The sequence below is a fragment of the Rhinoraja longicauda genome, chromosome 42 (genome assembly GCF_053455715.1).
Source record: "Rhinoraja longicauda isolate Sanriku21f chromosome 42, sRhiLon1.1, whole genome shotgun sequence".
Taxonomy (NCBI): Eukaryota; Metazoa; Chordata; class Chondrichthyes; order Rajiformes; family Arhynchobatidae; genus Rhinoraja; species Rhinoraja longicauda.
In genome coordinates, this window is record NC_135994.1 from 1569902 (window position 1) to 1597730 (window position 27829).

A 27829-nucleotide genomic window follows, 5' to 3' on the forward strand; every position below is an offset into this window, starting at 1 on the left:
TATTGTTTGAGTTATGCGTAGGAAAGAACTGCAGATGCTGGTTTACACCGAAGATAGAAACAAAATGCTGGAGTAACTCAGCAGGGCAGGCAGTTTCTCTGGAGAGAAGGAATGGGTGACGTTTCGGCTCAAGACCCTTCTTCCTTGAGTTAGTTGTGGTCGAAAAGGTGTGTGAGGTGGTTGGAGGTGTTCACCCCAATTTCTATCAGACAAAACTCGCTGCCAAAGCAGGATCTTGTACACAAATCTGTCGGGTTCTTCATAATCTCACTGCAACTCATTTTTGAAGGGTAAACCGTACCAATTGGCCGAAGAGGGTTGTGGGTCTTGCAGTCAGGTGGTAGCTGGAGATTGCCGGCAGTAACCTACCCATCCTTTTGTGACACTGATTGAAGTGGTTGCCTGGCTGTTAAATAATTTGAAGAGGATTAGTACAGATGCCAGGGGTTATGGGGAGAAGGCAGGAGAATGGGGTTGAGAGGGGAAGATAGATCAGCCATGATTAAATGGTGGAATGGCCTAATTCGGCTCCTTGAACTTTTGAACTTATGTACAAGCTTCCTGTGCCAATGCCAGGTTTCCTGCTTGGAGGATGTCATCCTGGATTAAATGCCTGTACCCAACTGGAACCCCCCCCAATATTTGGTGCTTGGGAGAGGTGGGGAATGGAGGGTCTGTATCTCCAGTTTTAACTACAATGCGAAGCAATGTCTGAGCTGACACGTTGGTAATGTGTGGATGTAATTGAGCAAATGTAGGCTCTCCAAATTTCATGAAGATGGTGGGCCCCTTTCAGGATGTCCACAACCGATGTTCACAGCCCCTTTCAGGATGTCCACAACCGATGAAGCTTTTTAAAAAAAAATGTGGTCACAGTGCTATTTGCCTGCCATTTTTTTTACTACAACTAATTGATCTCTCAAAGAGGAAGGGCCAGGTAATGTGTTTGAGTGATGCTGCATCCAAGGACACTCGCGTCCTTTTTGAATAATGTCGTGGGATCTTTTATTCCCACTCCAGGACTGACAGGCCGTTGGCTGAACATCTGAAGGATGGCCCCTCTGACAGTGCGGCACTCCCCCCCCCCCAGCACTGTATTGGATACTTCAGCCTGGATTTCTTGCTCGAGCCTCTCAAGTGAGACATGAGCCCACAACCGTCAGCCTCGGGGACAAGGGTGCTGCTCACAGAGTCCTGGCTGACTCGAGCCAGTGATGCGGAGGACTGGGCTGGTCCTCCCACACTGAGAAGGGCTACGTTTGTGGTGTGACAGTCTTTAACGACTAGCAGTTGTTCCTCTGAACTGTATTAACACCAGTCTCTTGTCCTTAAGGTGGACAGGATGTCCTTTCCATGTGGCTGCTCTAAAGATGGCTGCGCCAACGTGGCTGGCCGGATTGAATTTAACCCCATCCGCGTCCGGACTCACTACCTGCACACCATCATGAAGCTAGAACTGGAGAACAAGCAGCAGGACCTGCAACAGCTGTCGCTGGCCGTCTCCCATGCCTCCAGCGGCAGCCACACAGAAACGCAGGACTACCAGGATTTTGCTGCAGAAAATTACGACATGGAGAACGAGACTGCAGTGATGCACTTACAGTCTGCTGAGGAGATGGACAGGAAAAAGGAGGAAGAGGCTGATTTAACCAGTTCTAGTGTAACCATGGATACCAGTGTAGAAAGCCTAGAAGTTTGTATATTAGGAGATACGGTAGCTAGTGCCAGTGAAGCATGCCAAGGCCTAGCGACGCCAGTTGTGATCGAAGCAGAAGTGACTCCTGTTTCTCCTGTGTTGTGTTTTGCTGACAGTGCTGTTCAGGATAACCCGACGCCTGAGGAACAGACATATTTAAGAAACTCCACGGTGTTGTATTATCAAATAAACCCGAGCTGTGCTGTAGATGTGAACTGCAGCGATAGGGAGGGTGATTATGTGGAAGCAGCTTTAGAATCCGGTTACCCAAAGGAAACCACTGTAGAAAATTTGGTTGCTGCTACCAGTGGTTCATTGGCATCATACGTGCCTGTCACTGAGCACTTTTCTCAAAACACAGTGACCTCTAAATATCAGAACATCCAATTTCCTTCGGTGGATGACAGTGCTGCATTAGTCAATTATGGTACCACTGTGCACACTGAAAATCCTAAGCAGGAGCCCCAATTCAATTCAAACCTTCAAAGTGGCTGCCTCAGAGCTTCTGAGGGTGACCTTTGTGCAGCTGAGCCGGCTGTGCAGAAGATGTTTTGCCAGTCTGAAGGTCTGAAGACCCCAGAGGATGTCCCAGCACCAAACCCAGTAACTCTGTAATCCATTTCTGTATTCTGTAGCCAGTTTGCACAATTGCTTGTAGCTTTTTGCTGATTTAAATGTCTATTTATTTAGGATGTTTTTTTAAGTAAAACACAAAACCTTTTTTTAAAAAGTAGCGGAAGATTGAAGTTGGGGCTTTATAAAAGAAGTGGAAGGTTCATTCAATGTGGATTTAAACGGAAACTTGCCCTTTCTTGCTACCCGAAAGGCTGGAGGTAGGAGACAATTGTAATTGAGATCTTGTGGTTGAATCAACTGTGACATATTCTCTTTTATCTATAAAAAAACCCATGTATTCTTTTTCCCCACAAGGCTGCATGCCCTTTCTCACACATGCACAGTCGAGCAGTGGTTGACATCGGGAGAGGGAATGCTTCAGATTAATTTTGCATTGCATTTCAAGCCATCTCCAGCATCGGTGAAGTCTGGTATTCCTCTGACTGAGCTGCCATTGCTCTTGGCTCCTGGGCAGATCTGAATAACTTTATTGGTTAATTTCCTCCAAAGGGAACACCTAGTGGTCTTGGATGGAAACCTTCTGAGGCACAAAGAGGCAGCATGAAATATACTGCATTACCCAGGCCTTAACAGTGAACTGTGTGCTTAATGGATCCTGAATCCAGTCACCTGTACGTTGGCTGCACCACCATTTACCCTCGGCGGTACAGAAATTACCTTGTCTTTCACCTGTCACCTTAAATCTTGCCTCTCTTCCTAATCACTATTTGTTCCCGCATTGCATGCTGATTAAGAGGCATTGACTCCATAAGAATATTGTTGCCAATTTTTTGGGGGTGGGTGCCACTGATATGAAATTCATTTAAGTACTGTAATGTGTTTGGAAAATTTTGTGTATTTGGTGAAGGGTACCTTCTGTCTGTGAACAATTTTTTTCAATGTTTGAATTGGGTTTTATTCAAAGAACCTGGATATATGCACACTTACGCGCTCGCCTCCCACTCTCAAATCTGCTTCTTTGCGAAATGCCCAAGTAAGAATCTACAAAGTACTTCAAAATTGTTCTCTAGGTGAGGCAGTGTTGTTTAGAATATTCATATTACAATTAATTTATTTTCTTGCCATTTCTGATTCGTCTAGTTGAGGAAAATATATTTGCCCGTTGATACTTTGTTATAGTCATACAGTGTGGAAGCAGGTCCTATGGTCCAACTTCCCACACCTTTGGTTCTTGATTTCTGGATAAAAGTGCATTGACCATATCTATTCCACTCATGATTTTATACACCTCTATAAGATGACCCCTCAACTTCCTGCACTCCAAGGAATAAAATCCTAGTCTACTCAACCTCTTAGCTCAGGCCCTCAGGTCCCGACAACATCCTCGTAAATCTTCTCCGTCCTTTCCAGCTTAATAACTTATTTCTTATAACACGGTAACCAAAACTGAACACATTACTCTAAATGTGGCCTCGCCAATGTCTTGTACAACTGTAACATGACCTCCCAACTTCTATACTCAATACTCTGACTGATGAAGGCCAATGTGCCAAAACCTCTTGACCACCTTATCTACCTGTGACGCCACTTTCAAGGAACTATGTACCTGCACTCCTTGATCCCTCTGCTCTACAACACTCCCCATAGCCCTCCCATTCACTGTGTATGTCCTGCCTCGTTAGACTTCCCAAAATGCAACACCTTAAACTGTGACCCCTTGTTCTGGACTTCCCCAACATCGGGAACAATCTTCCTGCATCTAGCCTGTCCAACCCCTTAAGAATTTTGTAAGTTTCTATAAGATCTCCCCCTCAATCTTCTAAATTCCAGCGAGCACAAGCCGAGTCTATCCAGTCTTTCTTCATATGAAAGTCCTGCCATCCCAGAAATCAATCTGGTGAACACTCTTAATGAAGGTGAGGTGAGTATCCAGTGATACAAAATAATACTTCAAAAATGTAATCCCTTTTCCATCCTACTGAGAGCAAGATTGTGGCTCAGCTTCTCATCTATAGTTCAACAAGTGAAAAGGACACAGGGAGAAGAGGTTTGAGATGCTGTGTGTTTGCTGCTTGAGGTTTTGGAAGATCATCTTGTTGCTGATGATGAAGCAGCTGGAGGCCTTTTCACCTCTTGCTCTTAAGCCTATGTTCTTGGTTCTTGCAGCCATTCTCAAAGGCACTCCAATCATTTTGCATGTTTCTGGTCTGACCAAAACAAGGCCCAGTGTTCAAGGTCCACAATGACCAGAGGCTGACAGTTTGGTTTGCACAGATATTTGAGGCTCTAAATATCTCCAGATCTCTCAACTTCATGCATAGTTACGCTGGCTGAGTGTGGCTTCTGTAGTAAGTGCTTTACTTCATATTTTCAATTACTGCTCATAAATCCATTTATATTTTATCCTGCCAAGTGTTACCCATCCCCAATTGCCCTTGAGGGTGGGGTGAGCTGCCTACTTGAACTGCTGCAGTTCCCCTGATGAAGATGCTCCCACAGTGCTGTTGGGGAAGGAGTTCCAGCATTTAGACCCAGGAACTTTGAAATAACCATGATTATATTTCCAAGTAAGGATGGAGTGCAACTTGGAAGGGAACCTGCAGGCGATTGTGTTTTTATGTACCTGCTTGTCTTGTCCTTCAGGGTGGGAGAGGGGAGGAGATGAAAGTCCTGGCAAATTGGTAATGGTTTATTATTGTCACGTGTACCAAGGTAGTGGAAAACTTTGGTATTGCAGAGTAACTTGTGGACAGAATGCACTGTTAGGTCTCATTCGCATTACAGCTGAAGTGATCATTCACCCACCCTTGTGTTGCTTTGAATGCCTGTCATTCATTAGGAATAAGATTTTGTAGCTGTGTGTCAGAATGCTGATGTAAAATTGAGATGAGGTGAGAAGAGATTAGTTCCTTTACGAGGGGTCTCTCTTATTTCCACCAGAAAGGAAGGGGGAGGGGGTGTTAGTGCTTGTTGGGGTCCCCTTGCTTCAGTGTCCAGATGCCTGTTCAATGCTTCCAAATCCAGGCAGATGTGAATTAGAATAGGGATGGTCTTTATATACCTGGCCCTAATCAAGGACAATTTGCTGAGGACTGTATTTATATACCTGACCCGAATATCGCATAGGCTGTAGGTGCTCAATCAACTTTTGATCTTCAAATGCTATCTTTGTTTCAGAAGAACCACTAATCTGTGAGCTCACATTGGTGATGAAGAAGCCCTGTCTCTGGGAACTCTTTCTAGTTGATCTATCCTGTTTACAGGAACAACTCTAATTTTTTAAAATCGAGTCTGAAGCCTATAAACTGCAACTTGGATCTTGCATCTTAACCTGCAGTCAATGTGTAACAGTTTGATTTAGTGAGAGGTCATTTGAACAAAGCACACAGCTTGGAGCAAAACAGTGATCCAAAACGATCGGTGATTATGCATTGAACCTTTTAAAAAAAGTTAATATGTCATTAATTTTTTTGTTTTGGTTTTGTGGTGGAAATGCAGTCATTCGATCTGTCCACTGCAAGAGCTGAAGTTTCGATCTCTGTCGGTATGTGGTTGTCAGTCTGTGTCCTTCATAGTTATCTTGGAATGATCCACTGGCCAATGGGCTTACAGCAGAGATTCCAAGTTCATTTTATCCAGTGAGTGATTTAAAATAAAAATTATCATAGGTGCGATATGTTGCTTCATGTTCTGCTCATCATATCTTTTTGAACAGATGTGGTCCTCCTTGACCTCTGCCCTGTCTGCTCTTTGAGTCTGACGTAGCCAGCATTTTGTCCTTGCGCCTGATCACTGCCGTTACACAGCATCACAGTTGGAGCTCTGCCCCTGCACAGTTCCACATGCCATTGGCCTCTCCCACCGGCTCTGAAGCTGCCGGTCAGCTCACATCGAGTTGGACCTATACAGAGAGAGAGATAATCTCTGAGCTCTGCACCTTTTCAGATGTGCAGCAGTCGTTGTCTGGCTGCTGGAGGAGGCTTAGCATACAGCACTTTCATCATGGGACTACAAGAGGCTTTGGAGAGCATCTCGTCACCTCTCCACCCATTTCAAGGGCTGCGTGCAATGTTACTTTGATTAAAATTGGCCCAATTTCAGATGGGTTCAAAATTATAGTATGGAGTTGCCCTCCAAAAGAGGCTTTCTACTGCACACCTTAAAGTGCTGAATCTGAAGTTTCCAAAATTGCACAGTGGGCTGGGCTTGTCACCTGACTTGCTGCTAATCTTTTCTTTTACAATTCCTGACTCTCACTCGGCTTCTCCCAATTCTGGCATCTGCCTTGAAACAAATCTTCAATTGAAATGGAATCATTTGTTGAAATGACTAAGGTTGACAACCACTTGTGTGGGGTTCAACCCACAAGTGATTCAATACACTTTTTATGAAAAGCACTTTGGTAAAACCAGATGAATATGTGGGGAGAATTTATTTAAATATATTTGAGTCTTGTGAATTATGTATAAAAATGTGTAATTGTTAAAACACTGCATACTGGTTATCAGCATTGATTGGTTTATTTATAAGGAATCATTTGAAAAAGCTGAGCGTATGAGAAGCTTTGTTTTAAGCAGTGCACATATCCAACTCCGGATGAATTTGTAGGAAAACAGTGTGATTTATGTGATTATGGTTGAAGCTGAACAGATGCCATGTTTGAGAAGGGAAGAGTGTAAAAGGATTTCAGCTAAACCTGGCTCAGTCTGTTCAGTCAGAAGAAGAGTAGATCCTTTGCTGCCTGGAGGGAGGATGGATAAAAAATAAACCTGACTGGCCAAAGGAAAACTTGGGCGGAGCCTTCAAATGAGGCTATGGGGACACCGGTGTGAAAATTGAATATGTCACGTTAGACACCAGTTGCTCTGTGGCTGAAATTAAACAGTCTTGTGAAGATACACTCCGAGGAATTTTGATCCTGCATTTAACCCTTCTAAGTTTGGATGTGCTTGATACAAATATCTGGTGCTCAAAGAGAAAAATGATCTGTACTGTGAATTCACAAAGATCCAGAACAGTCTTAAACAGTGATTCGTGAAGGCTTTTTATTCATGGGATGAATTTAAAAACAAAGGCCAGCATTTAATGAACATCTTTAAATGCTGTTAAAACTGAATGGCTTGCCATTTCAAATGTCAGCTAAGAGTCAAACTGTATGGCTACGCACAAGCCAGACAAGGTAAAACAAGTGGAGATTTTCTTCTTGGAAGGACATTAATAAAACTAATGGAGTTGTTATGCCCTTTTAAGCTTATGGTATAAGTTTTTGGGGCTGGTGTGGGAGAAGGGAAGGAATTTGGATAAGATTTTTTTTATTGATAGTCGTCACTGTTGCACTTTGTTAGTGACCTTGTGACCAGTTTGGTGCAAATGTATCTGTAGGTACTGTACATATAATAGAATGCTTCTCACTGCTGCCATCTTAAGGGGAAAATCAATGTTACAAACAGCAGTGAAAGTAATTGGGACAAAAAACATCTTGAAGCAGACTGAGGTAAAACTTGCTTTTTGAAGGAAAAAAAAAATTGGTGTACGCTGTGACTCTGAACACGAAGGAGTAGCTGATCCTGAAGTGCTTTAAAGTGGTCTTGGAGATCAACTGTGCCAGTTTTAACTGGTAGTGGGGGTGGCAGGAGGAGAGGCAGGGTTAGGAGTTTTCGATTGTTATTTAATGGGGTGTGTCAAGCAAACGTCACCACTTGGAACACAGCATTCCTGCTACTACTGGGACGGTAAACACAGAACGGTTCTGTTAGTAGCTCGACACAACATTGCACCATGTTTGGATTACTGCCCTATATCCAAGAAGCTCTGCATTCGAAGCTGCTGCAAAGCAAGTGGACAAGTTACTGACAGTTTTAATGCAATTACCTTCTGCATTGTACCAGTTGCTTATAAGGAAGTGCACTTGTGCAAATTTTACATCATATTTTATAGTAAATTTAATGATAACCTGCAGGACCAAGAGAAGAGGGTATGAACTGTCTGTGGAGTTGAATGTCTCACTGGAATTTGCTTCTTTTAACAAGTTGCTGAACTGAGTTGCTTCAAAGTATGTGTTTTGATGCCAGCTGTCACTATGTGAATGACTGCAAACTATTGTACTGTTGGAGAATATAAACTGACACCAAACCTGCAATATTAATGCAGGGCATATTCAAAAAATATTTCTGAAGTGACCAAGGACTGAAATGTTTATGTGGTCAAATGTAAACTGGTTTAAGTCTAAGTTGCTTCTTGCTGATCTGTTCTGCCATATTATCCTGTGTTGTAATCCTCGTTTCTCTTCCCTGCCCCAGCCAACTGTCAATGGGTTACATTTTGTCCCCAAACCATAATCGGGCATGAAAGCGCACAAACATCTCTGCACCATTTCCATCGCAATGCATCTGTTGTGTCGCAAAATTGTAGTCTTGACGCAAATTGCAACATTGAGATTAGCGCTGGCAAACATAGCAAAACGTTTATTTTCAATAAAGGCTCTCACCCTTTGAATCAATATTGCAAAGTGGACTTTCTCTGCCCTGAGTCTGGTTTGTGTTGTGTGAAAATGGTACATGTGGGTTTGGATTAAATGAGGCGCAAAGCAAGAACTGGGGAATGACTGAGCACCGCCCCTCTGGACTCTGCTCCTATTCTGTGAACAACACAGGGATTCTTCCACCATGGCTCAGATATTCTCCTCTTTCTAAGTCTGGGATTGTGCATTCACGTCCTGGTAGAGGCATGGGCACAAGCTCTAGACTGGCACTTCCAGTAGAGTACAGTGCAATGCTGGAGTGGCAGTGCTGAGGGAGCTGTGCTGCCAGAGGGGCAATGCCAAGAGTGTCAGGCTGGCAGAGGAGCTATGCCAGTGCAGCACCCCACCTTTACAAGTGTCATTTTTTTGCGACTTATGAAAGAGGCCGGATGCAAAAGATTTTGCAGCTCTCTTCACAAGAGCAGGGGTAATCTCCCTGGTCTCCTGACCTGCAACCAATATTAAGGAGCAGATCATCAGGCCCTTGCTTCTCTGCTGATTGTGGGAGCTTGCTATGCGCAATACGTCCGCCACTTTTCCTGATAGCATTACTGTCTGGAATTATTTACTGTGAAGGAGATGAACCATGGCAGGGTGGTGGTGGGGAAGGGGAGGGGGTAGTGCATGGGGCAAGAAGACTATTCAGGATATTAACAAATTACCACAAAGGAATGGAGCCTAAAGAACAATGGGCATGGATTTGATTAATTTCCACAAGGTTCTGCCTTCATGTGCAAACAATTTAAAGGAATTTTGGAAACTATTTGGTGGATTTCTTTTGAACCAGTGAGAGGGAGTAAAACATCTTTTCTGGCACTGTCCTATATTTGGACATTTAGCTAATGATTGCCATTTATGTTAAAGTAAACTGCTAAAAAGTGTTGGTAGGGTCCCAGCCTGTTAAATTTATATTCCCTAACGCTCCTGAGTCCCTGCTTAATTTCCAGTAAATGTCAAACTTGAGCTGCTTCAGTGCTTGTGATTTGTTACAGATAACTGCCACGAATAGTTGGTTTGACCATAAAGCTTAAAAGGCTACCCCGCCAACTATGAGGCTTTGCAAGATTGCCTGTCAACATTCCGAGGAAAAGCTGCCCCCTGTTTAAAAATGCAGTGTCGGACTACCTTTCAATTACTTCCCAAGTGCCAACTGTCCCAAACAGCAATCTGTGAAATTTACTGTCTCGTTTAAATCCCTGGCTTTTTTTTTGTTGCAATTGCCACAGAACTACACCAGGAGGTGGGATGAGTTGGTAATAAAGCAATTGTTTTTGTCACTTGGATATTCCTTTGTCTCAAATGGAACTAATTTCTGCACTAAAGCCATATTATAGGGTTTTGGTTGATGCTTTTAAAAATCCAAGCAGGTCCACTAAAGGTTGAGATTGCTGTACTTTTTCACCATGGACATTATTATCAAATAAGCTGTCAGTGAAATACTATTTCTCTTTCATCCAAAAGCAAGTAATGTGAGTGTTATATCAAAGCTGCCATTGCTTATAATGCAAAAGAAACATTTTAAATATTTATTGAATAAGTTGCTTTAAATCATAGCAGCAAAATGAGAATTTAAAATTTGATTCAAAGCATCTGAATTATTTTAAGAACTTTGAATAGTGTTTCTTTGTTTGGACTGAATCAGTAACTATTTTGTGTTTCAAGTGCCCCTTTCAGGGCTGTCATTTGGATAGAAAAAACAATCCTTTGTTTAAAAGATTATTCAAGGGATAATGTAGTGCTCTGTTCAATGACCGGTATCAGGCAAGGTAATACAAAGTTCCTGCTATCTCTTGCTAATGGAGATATTTAAAACAAAAGCCAGCCAATTTGTACAGTGCTGCTCGAAGTAGGGCAGCTAAGCTGTGTTTTATAAACACTGCAGCACTAGTCTGTGCTTAGCATGTACAATATTGCTGCTAAAGTGTAAATGTACATAAAGTGGTGTATCCCTTTAAGAGCCTGTGGCTGTGCCTTATTGGGTCAGTAAATATTGATGCTCGAAGCACTACTTCAAGTCATTTGGATCTTGGAGAAGCAAGTGTGATGAACATAAATGCAATATTTATATTAAATATTGATTGGTGTAAACCTATTTGATTGAGATTCTGCAATCATTGTGTCTTTCGTGACAATCTTCAATGTTATCAATTAGATGGATAGGGGACTCTTACTCCATCAGTACTCTTACTCCATCAGTAGCTGATGCAACAACCATTACACTGAAACCTGTTCCAAAGCTGGTGTTTAATCAATGTATCTTAAAGACATTTGGAATGGAGACCAGATGAGCTGTTATTGGAAGTTAAAAAGCTGAGGAGCTTATTGTAGAAGTTTTCTGGTAATATGACAAGAATTGGTGCATAGTAAACTAAGCAGGGACAGTGAAGTCTACCCCTATCTTTAAATTATTTTCCCCACTCAATTCTAGCTTCATTTCCTTTATCCCACCACTCACCTTTGTCCATCTCGATCATATCTCTACTGCTTCCTCTAAGATCTTTAAAAACATGTAGTTAGCCATCTTCTCAGTATTCTGGGCTTTCATATCATGAAGTCACTCACTACATGCTGCTATTAACCTCTGGGGAAGGGACTTAAAAGCTTTACCATGAAGTAGTTAGTTTTAGGACCAGACCAACAAGGGCCAAATATAATTTACCCAATCTACAGCCTTTGTCATGTTTACTGGTCACTCAGCAACTTGACCAAAGCATAATGCCAAAAAGTAAAAAATATTTGTTTATTCACATCCAAGGGATTTTATACTTTTTCCACATTGAAGTTAACAAAAACTGAGCTCAATCACATCCATTTACAGTACATTTTACAAATAAAAGTACTTGTTGAATTGAGGCATCTATCTTCACTTAAAAATTAAGTACAACTCAAGAGATCAAAAAGTAAACTTTTACATGTCATATGCAGTGCACAATTCAAAAATAAAAATCACAAAACAATTAGTACAGGAGCATACAAGCATCTATCAGTGCAATAGGTGTTTATACAACCACCTAAGATGAGCATGTTAATCTAAATTTCATAAAAGGAATTAAATTGCCCATTTTGTACCGATTTATGATGCAGCTTCAGGTGCTAGAGATGGAAGAGCAGGCACACTGAGGTTATTTTCACCATTACCACACTTGGACTTAATGGGATAAGTGCAGGGCAAGCAAACCATTCAGCCAGCAGTCAGGAAGTGAAAGTGAAAAATCACCCCAATGCCTTAAATGCAACTTTGGGAGAAAAAAATCTAAGTTATCTCCATTTACTCCAACTATTCAAAATGTAGTATGATGTTTCATCTGGAAATGGAAATCTACCCCAAGATGGAGAAAGTAACAGGCCAGTGCCATGAATTTAAGATATAAATCACTTAAAAGGACACATGTCCTGGTAAACTGCAGCTTTGTTCTAACCATCAGAATTCAAACATCAGTGCTTCAACTTTGAATGCTTTAACCTTCCTGTTTAGGTGGCAGACAACAACATCTCATCCCTTGAATGACAGTGCAACGACACTCACTCGCCATGCACATTGAAACAATGAAACCATCAGAAGCTGGGGGAGCATTCTGATATTTTAAAAATAGGATTAAAATATAAAAACAAAAATTGTTGGCAACATCTCAAATGTAACTTGATAAAGTTAAGACTTCCCTTTGCTGCTGTATATTGGGGTTAAAATGGGCAGCAGCATCTTTAAATGTAACCTCAGCCAAAATATATGGAACTGCATTGCTTCAACAGCCAACTGAACTAGTAATTTAGCCAATCTAAAGTATTATATTCTTTAATAATTTAACTACTCGGGAAATGTAGGATTAGAAAGCACTATCCAACACAAAAACAATTTATTTGCAAATTTACTAACTGTCAGCATACTAGTAACACAGTTAAGTCATGGATTAGGCCCAACTTGCCAGTAGACCCGCTGCAGTGCTCAGCCAGCAGAGCCTGTCTGAACCATGAACTCTTTTTCCACTGATGCTGCTTTACCCGAGTATTGGTGACCTTTTCCGATTGATTCACAGTATTTTTATTGTTTCAATGTCACTGGCCTAAATATTTCTGGGTTTGAGGATAGTTCACAGGCATAAGAACGTTCTTGGGCCCATCTACTGTGCAACGAGCAATAAGCAACCAGTAACTGGTTTTCAAGAGCAGGCTGAAAGGATAAGAAATAGCAGATGTAGGCCACAGGGGTGATTGTCCAATTAACAAAGCGTCATCAGTAAAATGAGAGGTTGGGTAATTTTTAAATAAGCACCAATCCACAATACAAACTGCTCTTTAGATTCATCACTGACCTTGGCCTAATGCAACCTTACTCAAATGGGAGGAGGTCCTGCTGGAGAACAAGACCAAAAATTCTCTCAACCAACAAACAGCACCTTCTGTTAGTTATACTTGCCTTTGGCAGTTCAACTAGTGATATTTTACATGGTGACTTGCTGGAAGGGACAGATGAAAGTGGGGCATCTGGAATATGAGCAAACAAGGTAAGTGACATTGCATCTCCTTAGCCAGATTGTGGCCTGAATAATGATGGCAAAGGTGTATGGTATATAAAATTAGAAAATGCAGAACATTTGAAAAGTATATCAGTGCAGATTGCTAGAGGTGGTAAATTTCCATGTTAGGTATAGGGAGAGAAGAATATTTAAGCAAACGAGAAGTCAGAAATATAATGTCTGAATATAAAAACGTAAAGGTTTGAGAATCCCCAGTGATTAAAGGATAATTTACATCTTTAGAAGGATTGTCTGGAAATAATGAGCACTTACAAATCCCTTTAAGATGGTACTTGAACTTTGTACCTCTCATGCAAGTGCCAGAACCTCACACCCTTCGATGCATTTCAATACCAACACCCGTCAGTGAGATGACATTCCAAAAGTAGACAGTGGAGCAGTGCATCTTTAACAGGAACTTTAATGACCACCTTTCACTGCCCTTCATTAAGATATTGCCCCACTGTCATAAACCATGCAAAAGCTGTGAACATCACCCTTACTTTGAGAGCAACCTCTTGATATATTCAAGAGAGAGTTAGATATAGCTCTTAGGGCTAACGAAATGGGGAGAAAGCAGGAACGGGGTACTAATTTTGGATGATCAGCCATGATCATATTGAATGGCAGTGCTGGCTCGAAGGGCCTACTCCTGCACCTATTTTCTATGTTTCTAAGTAAAGTGGTTATTTCCCCATTTCCATTTGCAATGAAAATCTACGCATGTGACTTGAAAGAAAAAATAATACAATTCAAATAAAATCACACTGCTCAAATGAAAAAAATACTGATCCAGAGCACATTGTTTCTTTTAAATGAATTCATTTGTACTTCAAGTAAACATCTTTGTCTTCATCTCTCATTAGGGAAAACCTACCTCTAAGCATAATCGGTACATCAGAAGAGGCAAGTTAATGGTTACAGGCTTTTGCATTCAGGAGTTTGGCAATAACGAAAAAATCCTTGTCAACGCAATGCACAGATGCCTTGGGTAAACATATGGCCACTCCCCAGTCTTGCATTTAAGGTTTACTTGCTTTTCTCTAGAGGTTTTTTGAGGTAATTTGTGGAAAGTAACACCATGCTGTGCAATAGCAGAGAGACTTCAGAATCTAAAAGCAGAAAATAAATTATATTTTTAGAATTGGCAATGATTAACTTACATACATTGTAGAAAACTAATCACTTTCCAACTCCAACATTAGCCACAATGGTTTCCTCCTGTGCTCGAACAGTTCAATTAATTCTAAAGAGAAAGGGAGTTAGATTTAGTGAGATGCCCTTTATAATACTTATGCAGGAACCATGGCCCACAATCATTTGCAGTAAAAAGTTCACACCACTGAACAATTACCCACAGGAGGATAAATGCACCGAACAGGTAACCTTTTAATTTACCTTTTAATTTCTTGGAAAGCTGGACCCATTTGATTAACCAGTCCTTGCACTCTGCTGCATTCAGGTGTACCGAATTCAAACCTCTCACATAACATGCCTTTAAAACAGAAGCAAAAAGAAATAATGAGCAGGCCAAGCATGTTTGGGCAGGCAAATCAAAGTACAGAGAAAGCAGCTTTTTATTTGTATTAAACAGCAAACGGATTACCCTCTTCCAGTGTTACATTTACTTTGCTTCAGTGTACAAGAGAGCTTGTATCTAAATTAATTTTAAAAGATCAAAATGCCAGGATATTTGGCTTATATTACTGACAGACTCAAGATGAGCCTCACATCTGAATTACAAACAGCTAACTTCACGTGAGACCATCACATGCCAAACTTCAGCAGAAGTTTTCACAGCAGTCTGATTATTCACCAGGGAAAGGTTTCATTCCAAAGCATCCTTAACATGTTACTCACCTGGTGGAGTAATGTAAGAGAAAGCAACAAAAAATAACATTTAAATGACTGGATTTACAGTAATAAAACTTATCCATTCTTAATTTCACCAAGGCTTAACTTTGCAAAGGACAGTGATGTCATTCAAAACAAATGCTTTCTCCATTGTATTTTAAGGCAATAGAGTCAAGTAGAAAACAAAGTATTTCCAGACTTCCATGTTCCACTCTTGCCCATAGGTCTTTCCACCCCCAATACTATTCTATAGTCCAAGCAGCTGAGCAAGAGGACAATGCTTCCAGGTCTATTCAAAGTGTACACAGGGCCCAGAAAAATAATATGGTCTGATGCTGGAATCACAACATTCCAGGTTCTGGACTATTGTCACATCCATCTCCTTGAAAGTTTTGTAGGCTGCCAGTTACTGGACACTGATCTGTATCAGGATGCCTGTTTGATGTGGCAATGTGGGGGAAGAGAGAGAGAGAGAGAGAGAGAGAGAGAGAGAGAAACGAAGGGGCCAATCAACCCTCCACCACATTCTGATTGCTCATTTTAAAACTGACCTCTCTAGCTCTAACTTTTTCCAGACTCACAGCCTGCGGCAGCACAGTGGTGCATCTAGTTGAGCTGCTGCCTCACATCTCCAGAAACCTAGGTCCAACCCTGACCTCGGGTGCCATCTGTGCGAGTTTGTCCATTCTCCCTGGTTGCATGAGTCGAGTTTCCTCCCATATCCCAAAGATGAATGGGATCGTGGGTCAATTGGCCACTGTAAATTGACCTGGCATGTAGTGGACAGTAGAATCCAGGGCGAGTTGCAGGAAACATGGAGAGATAAAATGGGATTAGAGTAAATGGGTGGTTGATGGGCAGCAAGGACATGGTGGGCTGAAGGGCCCGATTCTGTACAGCGTGTTTCTATGAAATCCGCACTCTTCTGCTCGAGGTCTTGAATTTCATTTCCATTCACACCACCATTGGTGATCATGCTGTCAGCAAATGAGACCATATACCTCTGGAATTCCTTCCGAAAAACTATATGCCACCCAACCAAGCTTTGTGTTCGTTTCTTAGAATCGGCATCCATTTTTCATCTAATTGCTACTCTGCAAAACATTTCTCTACATTAAAAGCACTTTACAAAAAAGCTGTCGCTGAGCAACTGGCTCCACACGCTCAACCTTTCAACTCACATTTCTCAGTTCATCCTCCGACAGGTCATGCAATCCTAGACTATTCAAAGCTTGGTCCAAATGACGAATTTCCATGATGTGGCTCCAGATACGATGGCGTAGGATGAAGGAGGGCATGTGTGGAGTGAGAAACATCACCCGACTAAAGACTTCCTAACAACATAACAGCAGGGTACAGTTCAATGAGCAACCATTCCCTTCATGCCTTTCATTTCAGAAGTCAAATGCATATGGCTCATTAAAAACCCCACAGAATTTTACTTTGCCAAATATCCAACTCACTTGTGTTTAACAATTTATTCTGTTATCTTAAAGACAAACGCATTGTTTTACATAGAGTTCCAAAGACTTACATTATTTAAATTGTTTCTAAAGGGTCAACAGGAATAAACTCCTCTACCACTTCCTTACCGCCTGCCGTTTTTCAATGCGACGGATTGCTAGTGGATGTCCCAAGAACAGCTTTGCCACCATGTGTAGCTGAAAGATTTCGGGATGGATGCCATCCTGAACCTTGATTTAAAAACACAGAACAGTGGATCACAAATACACTCAACAGCCTTAAAATACAGCTTACTGCAATCAGAAACTGGGTCAGTAACTCCCCACCCACATTCAAAGCCAGGTTACTATCTCAAAATAGCTGCTGTGTCAGTGGAAAAAATACAACTGAAACCACGAGGATAAGAAATTTGATCGAAGCACAGAGAGTGTGAACCCACCGCACCCAATAACCCTTCAAATCTAACAAGTCTTAGAAAATTGAAATAAAGTGGTTTTTTTGGATGTCAAGGCTCCCCCCTCCCTTTACCAATAATCCAAAGGATGTCTTTACTGGGGGGGGGGGGGGGGGGTGCAGAACAATTACCCCTGCTGAGGTAGGATGTGCCTTTGAGGTAGGGCAAGGCTGTATCATGCTAACTCCAAAACTGCAAATCGGACTTTGAGAAATAATATTTGATTACACATCAGGTATGGATGAGGAGACAGCCTGCAAATCTTGAGGTTGCCATGTTTTTCCTTCATGTTGGGACAATCCTTTTTCTTCTTTTCCATTGGTCAAGTCTTTATTGACTGAACCTCTGCATTTCCCACTTAAGTGGCCATTTTTAATTTATTTTATTCACTAATGAGATCCAAGTTGACTACTTTGGAACAGGCACTTTGAAAAACAGAAACATTTCCATCATTTATAATAGAACCTTTATGTCCAGAACAATTTCTGACACACCAGTGTGTGAACATATGAAACAGATACAGGAGGCAGTTGCACAGCAGGGGAGTCTACATCACTACTCATGGTTGATCTGATCTCGGCCATGTCTCTATTTTGCCTGTTCTACATAAACTTTGGTTCACTTATACACATTCTTCCTTTACATCTTATTTTATTTGCTAGCCAAATGGTAAATAGATCAACCTGTCTCGCAAATTATAGTGGTCACATTACCTGGTTGCCAGAGGTTGATCAAAAAACTTGGGATATATTGTCATTTCCTTCCCTAACCCCCCCACCCCCCAGACACTCTTACACAGGACCGCATATTAGGCTTTTACCTTCTCGGTAACATTGGGAGTACAACATGCAGCAGATCAAAAACAAGTCTGCATCTTGCCACCTGAAAAGTGCTTGATCCAAGGTGATAAGCTTGGAAATAAAATTTCACAAGTTTCATTAATTGGTGTACGTACTTTGTTGCCAAGAGTTAACAGCTGTTTTTTCAGTCGTTTGTCTTTAACTTTTGAGGCTGCTTTGATTAAACCACTCACGGCGTCTGGGTAAACCTGAGCCCGGAACGAGTGGTAGATTTCCTTAAATTCCTGTTGTTGATCGTGGGTCCAGAAGTGTCTTATTAAGAACTGGCGTGGAAAGAAATACCTACAAATAAAATCATGTGCAGACTCAGGAATTGTATGTGTTCCAACAGTTCAGTGTTGAAGTCACTCATTCTGACACTGATTCGCCACCTGATCAAATCTCCACCACTTCCAGTGGCTCTAAATGGTGGTTAGGGTCACAACTTAAAACGAGAGGCCAAAGATCACCACTCAAAATGAGAATTATATAACATTGGACAGTAAATCATAGAAACAATGCCGACCACATATTACAAACAAACATAATTCAGAATAATACTTCTGACGATAATGTATTGTTTCACAGAAAAACATGGACAAAAATCTCCTTCCGCATCTCCCAACCTCAGTTATGTTCAAGTACTATTCATGTGAGGCCACAGGGAAGGAGGAAAGTCCTTCTTAGTTGCTACAAGGTGAGAGAGTACATCCTGGGGTGGGACTGACTACAGCTCTTTGAAAGACTTGGTATAGGAATGATGGAGTTATTGCTGTCCTGCAAGATTCAATGATTTAGGCAATTTAATTGATTTTCAGAATTATTACTTTCCACCAGGGGGCATGACACAACTAAAACCACAAATAATTATAGTGCATGGTAATTCTTTAAATTTCCAAACTTTGCTTTGGCCCTTCATTTATCTTGCAATCTGATACATAGGTTAGAGCATCAAATAGACACAATCAACGGCTGGTATAAACTTTGCTTTTGAAACAGCCCAACAGCATTATGACAGTTAGCACCGGAATTACCTTTTATTTTTTAAGTGGATTTTATAGCAATGTTTGTTAACATATTCAGTTTTAAATCTTTGATCACAAGTCCTGTATATTTTAAAATATGGCTGGATTAGCACAAGTGATCAGTGTCCAACTGTGGAACATTAATAGAAATTCTTGAAATACTTACATCAATATGAACACAAGATAGTTTGCAAATGGTGGAATGGCGAGAAGCACTACCGGCATTACCTTTATAACATCTCTGCGAAACTGGAAAATAAAACACTTGTACAGTTAATTTCAAAAACTCAGCTCATTCACAGGTAGCCAGTCTCCACCTTCTAACCATCCCTCCCACCCCAAACTATACAGAAAAACTGCTTAAAAAACATCTGCTTTGGTCTACTTTTGTAGTTTGGTCTGCAAGTTCTGTGACTCATAAGCAGGAGAAGGCAGATAGATAGAAAGAAAGGCCTTCACTTATGCCATGGGAAGGTCTCTCACCTGTCTTAATTTTTCCATTTCCCTGTAAGGCAGCTGGTTGTACTTTAGTCCTTTATTGGCCATCTTATTCCTTATTCCATTAACTTCCTTGAAGTCAAGATACAAGATATGGAAACCTACGAGATAAGCAAAGTGAAGAGATATCATTGTAGAAAGTACAATTACTATTAATGATACTTGACAAGATACCTATTATTTTTATATATAACAAAAGCAGCAATCTGTTAGGATCAGGAATGAACACCCCGATAAGATGGCAGAAGCAACTTTCAGAAGGGAATTTGAAATAAACTTGAAGGGGAAAATTGCATGTCTGTGGGGAGAGCGGCCAGCCTTTTCAAAGACCCAAGTCTAAAGAAGGGTCTCGACCCAAAACGTCACCCATTCCTTCTCTCCAGAGATACTGCCTGTCCTGCTGAGTTACTCCAGCAAGGGGTTGAACAGACTTTTATGCAACAAGATTCAATAAAAGAAAGGCAGTCATGCAACTCCATAGTGCTTTTCACAACAAAGGGCCAAGTGCTTTGTGCCCAAATTAAGTACTTGCTGTAATGGAGGAAACTTTGCAACAAATTACACACACAAGCTCCCATAAACAGCAACGCGATAATGGCAAGATTGTTTTTTAATGATGCTATACCAATGATAGCAGTAAAAGTGGATTTTGCGAGAGATAGTTATTTACAAATACATTCCAACAGTGCTCGAGCAAAGGCACACAAGAGGCTGCAGAGTGGTGGACTCAACCTGGTCCACTGTGGGAACAGCCATCCCCGCCATCAAAAGCATCTACATGTAGCGCTGCCTCATGAAGGTGGCATCTATTCAAGAAGGATCCCTGCCATTTCAGCCCCATCCGCTTTTCGGTGCTACCATCATGCAGGAGGTACAGAAGCCGAAGGTCCCACACCACCAGGTTCAGAAACAGCTACTTTTCTACTAAGAAGATTCTTGAACCGACCTGCATGACCCATAAACCGCCTGAAGAACAGAACATTACAGACCACCTATTAGGCTCGCATGGATGTGCTTTGTAATTGTGTTTTGCACTAATGTCTTTTCTTTCCAGCGTTTGTGTAATTAATGCATAATTTATGTTTTTGTGTGTTGTTCGAGTCTCTGTGCCTGTGATGCTGCTGCAAACAAGATTTTCATTGTATCTGTACCTGACCTTACTTGTGCATACGACAATAAACTCAACTTCACTTTTAGGAAAATGGAGTGCAACAAGAAAACAGGTGAATTTTTAAAGAAGGACACAGGTTAGGGAAGTGGAACAGGTCCAGAAAATAATACCAGCAGACAGAAAGCACCCAAGAACAGACCAGAAAATAGGAGTAGGCCACTTGACTCCTCACACCTGGCCCGCCATTCAATATGGCCATGATTGTTCTACCCAATGGGCCTCTTCTATGCAAGGCCCATATTGCCCTTCATACCCTGACCTTTCAAAAAAGTACCCACCTCCTCTTTAAATACCTCGAGTGGTCTAACCCCCATAACCCTCTGTGGAAGAAATTCACTAGGTTCACTATCTTCTTCAAGAAGAAATTCCTGTGCACTTCAGTTTTAAACGATCATCCTCTTGCAACTACAACTCTCCCACCAGTGGAAACATCTCGACTGCTGCCTGACAAGCACCTTTAGGATCATATATGTTTCAATATGATCAGCTCTCATTCTTGCAAACTCCAAAGACGACAGATCAAACTTTTTTAGCCGTTCATAATAAAATAATCTTTTCATCCCTGTAATCAGCAGAGTGATTCTCTCCTGGACTGCCTTCAATGTCAGCATGCCCCTCCTTAAATAAGGGGAAACATTGCAGAATCACCCATGAGCAGCATCAATATCATCTTGTACAATTGTAACAATATCTCTGAATGCCAAACTCCTTGCAAGAAAGGCCAGTGTCCCATTTGCCTTCCTAACTACTTTGCTTCACTTGTATGCTAACATTTTGTTTTGCACACAATAATGCTTAGATCCCTCTATATTCCACTCGTGCAGTATCTCTCCATTTAGATAATAGGAAAGTGTGAGGTTGGGAATTAAAAAGCAGACTACTATTTAATATTATACTCCATATGCCAGTTTTCACCCACTCGCTCAACCAATCTATAATTGCAGAGTCTAAATATCTTCACCACAATTTACAGGACTGCTCTGCTGCTGCAAGAATTTCATTGTTCCATTATTGGTACATACGACAAGCACTCTCAACTCTCACCTGTATTTATATTATCAGCAAAACTGTATACCTTAACTCTGGCCCTTCCTCCAACTCATTAATATAAGTTATAAATAATTCAGGACCAAAAACTGATACTTGTGGCCCTTCCCTTGTTATATCCTTTTAGCCTGAAAAACAAACAACATATTCTGACAGTCTTCTGTTTGACAGTCAGTCTTCATTCAATTCATGTTAACACTCACCTCCCCGCCCCTCCACACCTATATTGCGAGCTTGTATCTTGTGCACTGGGCCTTTGTGTCATCTTCAGTCCCTTTTGGATTACCAAAGCCACCTCGTTTACAGCTTCCCCTCAACTGGCTCTGCTTGTAACATCCTCAGAACTCCAGAAAATTAGGGTGGCACAGTGGGGCAGCAGTAGAGTTGCTGTCTTACAGCGCCAGAGACCCGGGTTTGATCCTGACTATGGGTACCGCGTGTACAAAGTTTGCACGTTCTCCCTGTTACCGCGTGGGTTTTTTTCCAGGTGCTTCGATTTCCTCCCACATCCCAAAGACGTGCAGGTTTGTAGGTTAATTGGCTTCTGTAAACTGTCCCTAGTGTGTAGGATAGAACTAGTTTATGGGTGATCGCTGGTCGGCGTGGACTCGGTGGCCTGAAGGGCCCGTTTCCTTTTACTTCTCTAAACTAAAAATTTGTTAAACATTACTTTCCTTTCATAAAACCACATTGACTTGGTTTGATTGCATTTGACTTTTCTAAAAGATTCTCAACTCCAGTTTCTTGCCAACAACCAGCCTACAGTTTACCTCCCTTCTTAAACTAGGGAGTCATATTTGTAGTTTTCCAATCTACTGATACCTTCCCAGAATTTAATGGTCAACACTAACTGTAGAGATGTGCGGTCAATGTATTTCTGACTTTCTCCCCTACAGAGTATTTCATTGCCATACCAAGAGTTATGTGCCCCCTCTCTCCCAACATTTTTGTCACGTTTACTGGTGAAAAATGATTAACATCTTCTGGTTACTAACTTACCTCGGAAAAAAGTTGAATAGATCACATAAAAACGTGGAAAGTTTTTTTCCAGAAATTGTTCATATTTTGCATTCAAACGTTTGGCCTTTGAGATGATAGCTGAACTTAAAGTACTCCTCTTCGCTGTTGTGAAAAATTGTGACAACTGGTGACTAGTAAGCCTGCGGTGGGGTGGAGTGTTGGTGGCGAGGGAAATAAAATAAGAAAGTTATCAATTAATCTGTTAGCAGTTTTACCAAAAAGTATGCTGTTACTTTTCAAGTGTACTCAGAAAGAATCATAGAAATGTAAAGCGGAGAAGGAGGCCATTTGCAGAGTACAAGCTATCCATCTTAATCACGGGCCCCAATTCTCTTCGTCCATAGCCTTGTATGTAGACAAGTCAAGTGCCCGTCCAGCATCTTTTTAAAGAGGCTAAGGGTATGTGAGTGAGATGCAGACCTCCAGACACTCGGGGAGGGGTAATTTATTCTGCACTCCCCTCTATTCCTTCTTCTGATTATCTTAAATCAATTACTCGATTACTGACTTCTCTTTTTAAATTTCCCCTTGCTCTCTGTTCCAGAAAAAATAGCCCTATTCTGTCTCATCTAAAATGAAAAAATCTAAACAGCTAAAATTTCTTAGCCCTTGCAACATTCTTGAATATCTGTCAGTACAATCATGTCCATTCTGCACTTTGGTAAGCCATATTGTACACACTTTTCTAGCTGTCATCTAACTAACATTTTATACAATTCTCGCACAACTTCCTTGCTCATATTCAGAACTTTGACCTATTAAGGAATGTCCCATGTGTCTTCATAAACATATTTTCTTCCTGTTTTTCCTTGAGCTTCAGGGATCCTTGGATTATATATTTCAAAGTTCCTCTGTCCCTCTAGATTTCCCAGTTTCCTGCTACTTATCAAGCATCCCTTTCTCTTGTTTACTTTCCCCAAAGCCATTGCTTCACACCTTCAGCAGATTTTTGCCACTTTCTTGCCAACCTGACTAGTTCATTGGTATTTTCTTGCAGTCTATGGTTTTCTTTTTCTTTGTCAAACACAAACAACGTCTGTAATCATTGACCAACTTTTCAAATCAGGAAATCTATATTTGCCTACATCACCGATAAATAAAACAAAAACTCATGGAAGTAGCACTAAATTTTCCAGAACACCAATACCAGTCATTAGAATGCAATTTGACTTTTACTTCCTTGCCACTGAACCAATTTTGCATACAACTTGTCACTTTCTGTTGGATGCCCTTTTGTTAACCTTTCCGACCAGCTCGCTACATAGGATCTCATCAAAACAAATCCTCGTAAAATCCATGTAGACAACATCAAATATATGGATTCATTACCACCTCAATAAAATTAATTCAATAAAACAAAGCTACTCGCATATCTCATTACATGTTAATCTATGCCACCCATCAGAATTTTGTTTGAATAATTCTGCCCACTACCTATCCCCATCTTCCTTTTTAAACAATACCCTATTCACAATCTTCCAGTTTTCCAGCACAATATCTATAACCAAGGAATACTGGAAAAGATTACTATTTCCTTCATTTCCCACCTCTCCACTCGCCCCCTTTAAAAAAAATCTCTCTGGCTACATAGTCAGGCTCCTGAGAATTTTTCAAAGATGCTTAGTATCACTCTTCTCATTCTGAGCCTCTTCAAGACTTTACATTGTCTCTACAGACATTAACGCTTTGCTCCCCAACAGGTGCTACAGTTTCATAATGCACTTGTCCTTTATGTACATATCATCTTCGGGTTTTCCTCATTTGCCTTCTTAATTTTCTATGCTTGTCCAAGCTATTGAGCAATCAGTAAACAACTTCAACTTCCTTTTTTGACTGACTCTAACACTAACTTTCATCCCTCCCTTCCTTGTCCGTGAATACCTCCCATTGCTCAGACACAAATTTACCTTCTGGTTGACCAGAGGAAAAGGAAGAATGCATCACTAGAAAACCAGGTCCTGAACTGACCTATGCACGTGCAGATTCCAGTCACTAATTTGCAATCAAGGCATGGAACTTTGGCCAACTTTCCTTACAGCACGAAGTGTTATTATACCTGTTGCTGGCCTAGATCAGCTTCACAACCCTGACTAGGAAATAACAATCTCCTGGATCAATTTATTTGTTCACTTCACCTCCATTATTGAAATGCATCTCACTTTAAAAAAAGACCATTGTCAAGATTGAGATTTAAACTCTCGATGCATTTTTAGAAAATAAAATGCTTATTTTGCGATCAGATGGTTTTAGAACATTATAAGAAATCTGTAAATTTCCAGTTGTGTTTCTGATGCATTTGCATTTGCGCTAGGTAACCTTTATAAGGTAATCAAAGAAAAGACACAAAATGCTGGAGTAACTCAGCGGGTCAGGCAGCATTTCTGGAGAGAAGGAATGGGTGACGTTTCGGGTCAAGACCCTTCTTCAGACTGCACTGACCATTTCTACTGCAAATGCTTTGCGCTCAAGTGCTGTTATAAAACACTCCAGAATTATACTGGTCATCAGAAAGACACTGGTCCTCAAATGACAAACTGACTGGAGATTCAGTTATATAAGGATTTTAAGTAAAACTAGACCAAGTGGACCCGTTGGGCCCAAACCTCTCCTACATTGGTGCAGCATCCTCTCCTCCTCCCCGCTGCCCCCTCCCCCACTCCCTCCACCCCCCCCACTCCCTCCACCCCCCCCCCCCCCAATCCTCCCTCCTCTCCCTTCCTCGGAGATAGATTTAAACTTTAAAATGTGAATAACTCTAAAAATATAACACCGATTTCAATGAAACTTCTTCCATTAGCACCAAAGGGATGACGGTGAGTAAGGTGGGCCTAAATTTGTCGTGCTATCGTGTACCGTTTTGGCTGTAGTTCAGGAACAAACAAACGAGAGTTTTAGTATATAGATACTCAAAATAAGATTGACATTAATGCACACACCTGCACAGCTAGGCTCACCTGTCAAGACTAAATGTTTTGCTGATGGATAAGCTCAATTACCAGCTTAGACAAAGGTCACCAACCTGAAACATTAACTATTTCCCCACTCCAGCAGTTTTTATAGCGTTACATTTATTACACTTGTTTGTCCGTTAATAATTTTAATGCCCCACCTGCATCCTATGCAATGTTAATTATACCCCAACCGGGAGTAGGCAGCTCTCACTTGTGTTGGAGACCCCGATAAGAACAGAAGTAGTATTAGTCAGTCATTCAGCCCTTCATGCCTGCTCTGCATTCAGAAAAAAACATAGCTCATCTTTTACCTCAGTGCCACTTTCTTGCACTAATCAAATCCCTGTAACACCATTACAACTAATTCATTACAGCCCCTCAACTGGAAAACTACCCATTAATTCCTATTCTGTTTTCTGTCCATAAACCAATTTTCAAGCCACACCAGTATATTACCACAGTCCCACGTTCTCTCACTTTGTTTACTCACACGTGGTGCTTTGAAGTCCAAATGCACAATAACAATTGCTTTCCCATCCGTTCTGCTGCTCACAATCCCAAAACTGATTTGTAAAACACAACCTCCCTTTCCTAAATCCATGATGACTCTGCCAGTCAAACCTCTTTACTCAAAGCCTCTCACAAGGAAAGCTAACATGCCATTTGCCCATTAACAACTTCCCATACCTTCATGTTAGTCTTAAGTTTCTTGTGCACATAAACACGTAGTTCCCTTTGAACAACAACTTTCTAACCTGTCACCATTTAAATAAAACTCTGCTTTCCTATTTTGTGCACCAAGGCAGATGATCTGAAACAGACAGTGTTGGATTAACACACCAGGTCAGGCAGCATCTCTGGAGAACACGGATTGGTGACTTTTCAGGTTGGGATGTCTGAAGAAGGATCCCAACTCGAAATATCACCTATCCATGTTCTCCAGAGATGCTGCCTGACCCATTGAGTTTGTCCAACACATTGTGTCTTTTTTTGTAAACGTACATCTGCAATTCCTTGTTTCTACAGATGATCTGGCATTTGACTACATCATATCCCAGCTGTCAAGTCCTCACCCACTTAGCTTGCCTGCATCCTCTTTAAGGTTCCTTGTACCCTCCGCACTATCCTATTTTTTTAAACAGCAACAAACATGACATTTGCTCCCCTCAACCAAATTCCTCAGAAATTGTGACTGACAAGCATCAATCAATCCCTGTGGTAACCCACTAATCACAACCTGCGAAAAAACTGTTTACTCTGACTTGTATTAAATGGAACAGCATAAAAGAAAAAAAGGCTATGCAGAAAAGGGAGGAGTAATTGGAATAGTTCTACCAGGCCCTTCATCACCCTGCGTGGCCTGGCCGCAGCATTTTACATCGCCCGGTGGGGGCTCAGAACTTTCATCGGCCTGCTCGGCTCGACCCTGGGACTTTCCATCGCCCGGTGGGGGCTTCAAGGGGTTGGGAGCCTCGATCGCCTCGTGGCGCCACGGGAGAAGAACGAGGAGGAGATAAGACTTTGCCTTCCATCACAGTGAGGGTATGCCTAGAGCAATCACTGTGATGGCTGTTTTGTGTAAAAAATTGTATCTGTGTGTCTTGTGTTCTTTAATGTCTACTGCTGGACCCTGACGTGAGAGGACGCTGGCGTTGATTATTCGCCGCTTTTCCGTCAGGATAGTTTGTCTGTTTGTCTGTTTGTTTCTATGTTAATTGTATTTGTAAAGCGCTTTGTGCATGTGTTAAGGCGCTATATAAAATAAATATATTTTATTATTATTAAACAAGTTTAGACCTACTCTGTGCGGTATCTTTCATTGATTTTCGAAATCACAACAAAACGACCGGCAGCCTCAGTGAAGGCTGCTGCAATGTTATAACGCGTGATGCTTAAAGTTGAATTTGTCAGATGACAGTGACTCGGGTATTTAATAGTAATCCATATATTTGGAACACACCCTCGCTATTGCTCCACCTGTGCGTGGGCTGCGGGACTCGGAGGTCTGGAAATGATCGCGGGAAAACTAATAAAGAAACGGTGACCTATAATAATAAATACAGAGCACCAAAGCCCCAGGATAAAACGTATCTTACCGAGAGGCACAGATCGTCGGATAGTATAAAAACTCAGAGAAACCACATCCCTTTAGCCGCTGAAGTCGGAAACATCCCCGAGCGAGCGCCATCTTGCAAAACAA

The 27829-nt window shown here is 41.3% G+C and overlaps 2 protein-coding genes across 8 annotated transcripts in view; one reads left to right on the plus strand and one right to left on the minus strand.

The window, feature by feature from the left end:
• Nucleotides 1-10842, plus strand: part of LOC144612047 (cysteine/serine-rich nuclear protein 2-like) — a 62527-nt gene extending 51685 nt beyond the window's left edge. For all 4 annotated transcript variants that reach the window (XM_078431542.1, XM_078431541.1, XM_078431544.1 and 1 more), the window contains exon 6: nucleotides 1334-10842. In XM_078431542.1, the coding sequence (XP_078287668.1) occupies nucleotides 1334-2311 (978 nt within the window). In that variant the 3' untranslated portion in view covers nucleotides 2312-10842. The remainder of the gene's footprint in view (nucleotides 1-1333) is intronic.
• Nucleotides 10843-11518: 676 nt separating this feature from the next.
• On the minus strand, nucleotides 11519-27825 carry letmd1 (LETM1 domain containing 1). Of its 4 annotated transcripts, XR_013549602.1 has the most exons (10): nucleotides 27726-27825; nucleotides 22658-22818; nucleotides 19426-19541; nucleotides 19109-19191; nucleotides 18034-18220; nucleotides 16753-16854; nucleotides 16342-16494; nucleotides 14705-14801; nucleotides 14184-14418; nucleotides 11519-12960 (listed from the first exon to the last, which is right to left on the minus strand). XR_013549602.1 is itself a non-coding variant. In XM_078431370.1 (9 exons), the coding sequence occupies exons 1-9, from the start codon at nucleotides 27815-27817 to the stop codon at nucleotides 14336-14338; spliced, it is 1074 nt and encodes a 357-aa protein (XP_078287496.1). In that variant the 5' UTR covers nucleotides 27818-27825; the 3' UTR covers nucleotides 11519-14335. The 4 variants fall into 4 exon arrangements, 3 of the variants coding, with proteins under 3 accessions (XP_078287496.1, XP_078287497.1, XP_078287495.1); XM_078431370.1 differs by having other exon boundaries at nucleotides 11519-14418; XM_078431369.1 differs by lacking the exons at nucleotides 11519-12960; nucleotides 14184-14418 and adding an exon at nucleotides 15712-15929 and having other exon boundaries at nucleotides 14706-14801.
• Between the last annotated feature and the right edge of the window lie 4 nt (nucleotides 27826-27829).